This window comes from Lipotes vexillifer, unplaced genomic scaffold, assembly GCF_000442215.2.
Source record: "Lipotes vexillifer unplaced genomic scaffold, Lipotes_vexillifer_v1.1 scaffold1272, whole genome shotgun sequence".
NCBI lineage: Eukaryota > Metazoa > Chordata > Mammalia > Artiodactyla > Lipotidae > Lipotes > Lipotes vexillifer.
In genome coordinates, this window is record NW_006779909.1 from 2,929,664 (window position 1) to 2,937,007 (window position 7,344).

The following is a 7,344-nucleotide window of genomic DNA, read 5'->3' on the forward strand; positions in this document are numbered from 1 at the left end:
CCGGGCGCCCCCGGGCCCCCCCCGCCCCCCCCCCCGCCCCACGTAACTCTGTCCTCCCTACGATGTTCCACCAGGCGCAACATGCATCAGATGACAGACGGGCTGGATAAGCCAGGTCAAATCCGCTGGCCTCTGGCCATCACCCTGGCCATCGCCTGGATCCTTGTGTATTTCTGTATCTGGAAAGGTGTTGGCTGGACTGGAAAGGTAAGAGGTGTGCACAGTGGGGACCCAAGGGGGATGGGTCTACAAAGGGATCTCTGCTCTGGGTGAGGAGTCGATAGCTCCCAGGAACCCCATCCAACTTTGACTTAAGCAGGTGCCTTCATCTCTCTGTGCCTCGGTTTCCTTTCCTGTAAAATAGGAATAATATTACCTACCTTCTGGGCAGTTTTAAGGATTAAAGGAAATACTGCAAGTCATGCTCTTAGTGCAGTGCCAGGCTCATGGTGAGTCCCTTGAGATCGAGATTCCCCTGGGCCAGGCAGAGCCATCGCAAAGCGGAGTGCAAATGTGGCTCCTGGACCATTTGACAAACCATCCCTGAGATCTGCTCTGTTCCAAGCTTTGTTCTAGGTGCAGGTGATCCAGAGGTGAGCACAGTTACATCCTGGCCTTTGAGGAGGTAATAGAGATGGATTGGTTCATGGTTAAATACTCAGGCCCTGTGTTCAAACCGTTCTGGCCCATCTTGGCCATTTATGTGGCTGTGTGACCTGGAACAAATCACACTTTGCCTCTCTGAAACTCAGTTTCCTCTGCTGTAAAATGGGACCAATAACTGCTTATCCATTGGTTTGTTATGTGAATCAAATGAGCTGCTGATTTTGTGAAGAAATCAGAAGCTAGCAAGAGGAGTTGTTATTGTTTTTGTTTTTGGCAAAGGCAGAGCCGTGCCAAGCTGGGATGTCCAGCCTGGGGACACCTGGGGATTAAATTGCCAATCAGGTCGGGGGTGAGGTGGGGACTGGCCTCACCCCCACCTCTTTCTGTTTTCAAGCCCCACCCCAGGAGTCTGGGGACAGAAGATGGCCAAGTCTCTCACTGGCCTGGACCGGAAGGAAACTCACAGGGCAAGGGTATTGTCTGAGGTCTTAGAGCAAGTAAGGGAAAGAAAGGAATTGAACTGAATCCGGCTCAGACAGGGAGGTCCAGACTGCCCAAGAAGCTGAATCGAGCAAAACAGAACCTTAGTGAATTACACACTTGGGCACGGACCCAGCTAACGAAAAGCTGCCCAACTGCAGTCAGGTGGGACCTTTGGACCCACCGGGTTCTCAGAACCAAGGCCGCTGTCAAACATCTCTGCTTTGTCCCTAGGCTAGGTGAGCAGGAGGAGGGCAGAGGTGTCTCCCAGCCCAACTTCAGGCAGCAGAAGAATGTAGGGCCCAAGGGCTTTGGCGGAGACAGAGCTGAATTTGAATGTCAGTCCCCTGGGCCCTAGCTGTGTGCACTTGGGCAAGTCACTTCACTTTTCCGAGCCTCAGTTTCCTCATCCGCTAAATGATGACAATAATAGTGCCTTACAGGGTTGTCTCAAAGACTAAGTGAGATAATCAGTGTGCACAGAATGTAGAGGGTATGCCTAGCACACAGTCGGCACTCAATACATGATGTCTATTATAATTATTTGTGAGTGGTACCTAAAGTTCCTGCTACCTTAGGAGACTGACTACTTCTTGGGGACAGAGAGTAGAGCCCCTCTCACTGCATCTTTTGAGTGAGCCAACCAGTCTATCAATGAGCATTTACTGAGCTCCTACTGTATACCTGGCTCCATGCCAAAGACCCAGGGAATAGCAAGACATAGATGACATGGATTAAGCATGTTGTATGTCCTCATACACCCAACCTTTCTGAGCAAAAAGGTTGATTGTACCCAGACAAGAAAAAGCTAGGTTCAGAGAGGATAAGAAATTGACCCAGTGTCACACAGCTTGTAGGTGACACAGATGGTTTTAAATCCCCTTTTCCTAATTCCAAGTATAGTGGTTTTTCTGCTGGATCGTGGCTGCCTTTCCTAAGCCTGAAGAGTCTCAGAGTTGTCAGGGAGGTGAGACTAACCCAGAGAACAATTCATGCTGACCGGGAAGTAGGGGCACATCAGTCTTGGAGGTACAGAGGTTATTGAACTTGAAAATTGCTCTTTCGCAATGGTGAGCAAAGAAATGCCGTTTCAGACAGTGACGTCAGTCTCTTGATTATCAATTTAAAATAATTTGGAAGGTGATTATCCTCAGTGCTGGCCCCTTTGTGGGAGAGGCACTGTCTGTAGTACTGGACGAAGTTCAGTTTCTGGGAGGTAATTAGGCAATGTGGATCAAAAAGCCTTGAGAAGTTTATTCCTTTTTACTCAGTAATTCCACTTCTAAGAATTTTTCTTGGGAATAGTATAATAATTTTGTAGACAAAGTTTTATCTACAGGGTGTCCAGTGTAGTAGTATTGAGACTCACATAAAATTGGAAATAACCTGAACGGATAACAGTAGGGGAAATTTTTAAAAGGCTGGTGGGACCTCCTGAGGGACTGTTTCGTATAATTAAAAATCACAGTATTATGAGACAGTAAAACAGCATTCAGTAAACGAAACAAGAAACAAAGCTGTACGTACTGTGTTTTTTAACTTTAAACATGTTAAATGAAAAGGCAAGTATATAATTTGTGCCTCATTTGTAAGAAAATGTAATAATGTATGCAAAGGAAAGTCTCAAAAGAGAATATTAAAATATTAACATCCATGCACTTATGTATTTGTCAGGCAGTTACTGAGTGTCTACTATATACCATGGACTGTTCTAGGCACTGGGAAAGCAGAGAAGTGAACACGACAAGCCCTGTCCCTCATGTAACTTGTATTCTACGGGCTGTTGAAAGGAACTCTAATTTGTGTGTGTATTCATATGTAATTTAAAAATTTCCTTGTCACCACATACATTATTTGAATACTTTAAATAAAAATTTAAAAATAGGAAGGGGGGCTTCCCTGGTGGCGCAGTGCTTGAGAGTCCGCCTGCCGATGCAGGAGACGCGGGTTCGTGCCCCGTTTCTGGAGGATCCCACATGCCGCGGAGCGGCTGGGCCCGTGAGCCATGGCCGCTGAGCCTGCGCGTCCGGAGCCTGTGCTCCGCAAATGGGAGAGGCCGCGACAGTGAGAGGCCCGCATAACGCAAGAAAAAAAAAATAAAAAAAAAATTAAAAAAAAAATAAAAATAGGAGGGGGAGGGAAAGGGGAAAAAATGGGTGCTGAGCTGGTTGATTCAGACAACCAAGGAGCAGCTTCAGAAAAGTGGCCAAGAGGAGCAGGTTAGGAGTCCAGGAAGGCTTCCTGGAGGAAGATGAATTGGAACCAAGCCCAGAGCCACAACAGGTAGGGATGTAGGTAAAGTGGTTAAGGAAAGCATGGGTGCGCTGGAAGGGGCGTAACCCTTCACCCCCTTTCCTCCCAGGTGGTCTACTTCTCTGCCACGTATCCCTACATCATGCTAATCATCCTGTTCTTCCGCGGAGTGACGCTCCCCGGGGCCAAGGAGGGCATCCTCTTCTACATCACACCCAACTTCCGCAAGCTGTCGGACTCTGAGGTGAGCGACCTCCCGACCCGGTCCTGGAGCGCCCCCCGCTGGGTTAAGAGCACATCTGAGTCCTGAGCCATCGTTTACCACCTTTAGGATAAGTTATCGCACCCCTCGGAGGGACCCGCTTATGTGAACTGGGGTTGCTGCCTGGTAGAGCTGGTTAGCACGTGTAAAAGGCCCTGGGGCGTTTCGGGCTATGATTATGACGTTTTTTTTAAATTTAACCATTCTGCCTATAGGTGTGGCTGGATGCCGCTACCCAGATCTTTTTCTCCTATGGGCTGGGCCTGGGATCCCTGATCGCTCTAGGCAGCTACAACTCTTTCCACAACAACGTCTACAGGTGCTTCCCCGCGGCCACGCCCCTCCGAGACCACGCCCCTCCCTTGGCCTGTCAACTCCACCCATCTCTGAGCCAAAACCTTCTGGCCACTCCTTCCGGCTCCGCCCCTTCCCGTGGGGTGGGGGCCGGGTGGGCACACCAGTAGCTCGGCTCACAGGTACCCTCCTCTGCCTGGCTCCTTGATAACCACGGCCCACTAGCTCACCTTCCCGCCAGCCCCACCCTTCCTGACACCACCCCTCCCTCTCTGCAGGGACTCCATCATCGTCTGCTGCATCAATTCCTGCACCAGCATGTTCGCAGGATTTGTTATCTTCTCCATCGTGGGCTTCATGGCCCATGTCACCAAGAGGTCCATTGCTGATGTGGCGGCCTCAGGTCAGCACGGCACTGGGGAGGGCTGGGGGGAGGGGCTAACCCCGCGGACTTTGCGATCTTCATCGCTGTCACCGTCATCGCGGGCGTTGAGTCTCCCTACCTGCCAGCAGTGCCCTGAGCGTTTACATGGACAGTGTCCCTGAATCTTCCCAACACTATGGGGTCAGTGCTCTTGTTATCCTCATCTCATAGGTGAGGAAACCGAGACTCACCAAGGTCACGTACCCAAATTAACAGAGCTCAAAGGTGGTAGGACTGGAGTTGACCCCAGACCTGGCTGGTTGCAAAGCCAGGCCATACTGGCACCTCCAGCACAATCCTGGACATCTGGGGGGAGCAGACCTACTTTTGTCCCGTGGGATATCAACTTCGGTCCAACCCAGACACCTTCACCATCGTGACTCAAAGCGCCCGCATCAGTGCTTTTGTCCCAGTTCCAAAAAGGTTCTCACCGAGTGGGCTGTGCCCACTCTGCTTTCCACACAGTCATCCATGCCACAGGGTCCAAGGACAGCCCCAGGCACACCCCCTTCCCTGCTCAAACACGGGGGACCCACTGTGTGCTCAGCAGAGGCTCAGGGAGGCAATGTGACCTGTCCCTTCTCTGGCGTGTGGAGCTGGGCGTGTCGTGTGGAAAGGAACATTCCCCTCCAAGGGCTTGCTCTCCCCTGCACGGGCAGCGCAGCATCTCATTTCTCTGGAACTTCCCAGCCAACCCCCTTTCCAGAGCCAGACCCCAGAGAGGTTACAGTGTCTTTCTTTTTTCCATGGTTTTGCCTGATGTCCTGAATACCCACCCCCAGACACTCACAGTGTCCCAAACTCCTCAAGCCTTCTCCTACCCTGTTCTCCCATCGTAGCAGAGGGTTCCAGTGCCTAGTTTACTCTGAAGATGAGATGAAATGAAGCTTAGGAAGTGAGTGCGCTGGGGACGCTGCAGGCGCTCAGCGCCTTGTACGTTTTCCTCTCCTGCCCTTCCCGCCGCAGGCCCCGGGCTGGCGTTCCTGGCGTACCCGGAGGCGGTGACGCAGCTGCCCATCTCCCCGCTCTGGGCCGTCCTCTTCTTCTCCATGTTGCTTATGCTGGGCATCGACAGCCAGGTGAGGACGCCCCCCCTGGCACCTTGAGGAGCCCCCACCCAGCCTCCCTGGTCCAGGCTCCAGCAGGGAGAGGAGCCCATTGTCTGAGGCCCCCTAGAAGCTGGCCAAGAGTTTCAAACCCTTAGGATGTTCTACCACGTGAGACTTAAGGGCAGGGATTGGCTCAGCTACCTTCCCCATTTTCCAGATGGGGAAACTGATGCCCAGGGGGAAGGGATTCTCCTGAGGTCACGGAGGGAGGCAGAGGGAGAGTCAGGCCTGGAACCCAGGGCTCCCCTGGCCCTGCCGTCCCCACAGGGTGAGGCTTTGGGTGGGTGGGGCTGGGGCTGCCTGGGGTGGCTGACCTCCGCCCCCTGCAGTTCTGCACCGTGGAAGGCTTCATCACTGCCCTGGTGGATGAGTACCCCAGGCTGCTCCGCAACCGCAGGGAGCTCTTCATCGCCGCCGTCTGCATCGTCTCCTACCTGATCGGCCTGTCTAACATCACCCAGGTGAGCGCGTCAGCACCTGGCACACCTCTGCGGCTGCCTGCCCGGGGCCACTCCCAGGCCCTCTGTGCCCCAGCCTTGTCCCATCCCACCTTTCATTTTGGTGGACAAGACTGACATGCAAATTAGATCATTAAATGCCATGAAGAACAGAGGACAGTGGGACAGAGAATGAACAGCAGGGGTGGGAAGGACGGTGCCTTGGACACAGTAGTCAGGGCAGTCCCTCTGAGGAAGTGACATTTCAGCTGAAACTCACATGGCGAGGAAGAGCCAGCCAGGGGAAGATCTAGCTAGGGGAGGAAAGCACAGCAGGTGCAAAGGCCCTGGGGTGGGAATGGGCTTGGCAAGCTTGAGGGACAGAAAGAAGGCCAGCGTGGTAGTGACAGAGGGAGTGGGGGAGTAGCTGGTGGATGCGAAACCAGATCATGCAGGACCTTCCAGGGCGGGCATTTGGATTTTATTTTATTTTATTTTACTTTATATCTCTTTACATTTTATATATTACATTACAGTCTTATTTAAGCTATGGAAGAGCTTCTGGAGAGAGACATGACTCGTTTAACATTGTGAACAGATGGCTCAGATGACCAGCTTCTCTTTCTGCCCTCCAGTCCTCCCAGAAATGGGACATTTCCCTCCGCCACCTGGGCATTTTCTTCCCAGTCCCCAGAGTCCATGCCCACATCCTTGCGGGGTCGCAAAGACCTCTGTGCTTCCTCTAATCTACCCTCAAGCCGTCTTGCTGCAGTGTAGCCTAATCCCAACCCACACAGCCTGTGTTGACTGTGAACTGAATGCACTTGTCCCCAGGGGAAGTGGACCCTCTCTCACCTCTTTTGCCTTCGCAGGGGGGCATTTATGTCTTCAAACTCTTTGATTACTACTCCGCCAGTGGCATGAGCCTGCTGTTCCTCGTGTTCTTTGAATGTGTCTCCATTTCCTGGTTTTATGGTAAGCACCAACCCCTCCTCCCTCCCTCCCTTGTTCATTTGTTCATTCATTCATTCATTCATCCCTTTCTTCAGTCATCATTCAGCAAATACGACTTGAACACCAGGCCCTCTCCATACGTTAATTTATTTCGTCCTCACTGCAGTTCGATGAAGTTAGCACAGGACGTCCCATGTTTAGAAGATACCATAAGAAGAGTTAAATAAACTCATTTAAAATGGGAGTCAAAATTTCTTCATAAATTTTGCCATAAAAGACTTGTTTGAGATTTTATCTAGAATAAGGAAACTGAAACTATAAAAAAGTTCTAGGGCTTCCCTGGTGGCGCAGTGGTTGAGAGTCCGCCTGCCGACGCAGGGGACACAGGTTCGTGCCCCGGTCCGGGAAGATCCCACATGCCGCGGAGTGACTGGGCCCGTGAGCCATGGCCGCTGAGCCTGGGTGTCCGGAGCCTGTGCTCCGCAACGGGAGAGGCCACAGCAGTGAGATGCCCGCGTACCGCAA

General features: G+C 52.0%; 1 protein-coding gene across 1 annotated transcript in view; it reads left to right on the top strand.

The window, feature by feature from the left end:
* SLC6A1 (solute carrier family 6 member 1) overlaps window positions 1-7,344 on the top strand; it is a 15,025-nt gene that overhangs the window by 2,733 nt on the left and 4,948 nt on the right. The window contains 7 exon segments of the mRNA XM_007453052.1: window positions 75-207; window positions 3,449-3,583; window positions 3,817-3,920; window positions 4,174-4,298; window positions 5,286-5,398; window positions 5,758-5,889; window positions 6,738-6,840. Of these exon segments, the coding sequence (XP_007453114.1) occupies window positions 75-207; window positions 3,449-3,583; window positions 3,817-3,920; window positions 4,174-4,298; window positions 5,286-5,398; window positions 5,758-5,889; window positions 6,738-6,840 (845 nt within the window).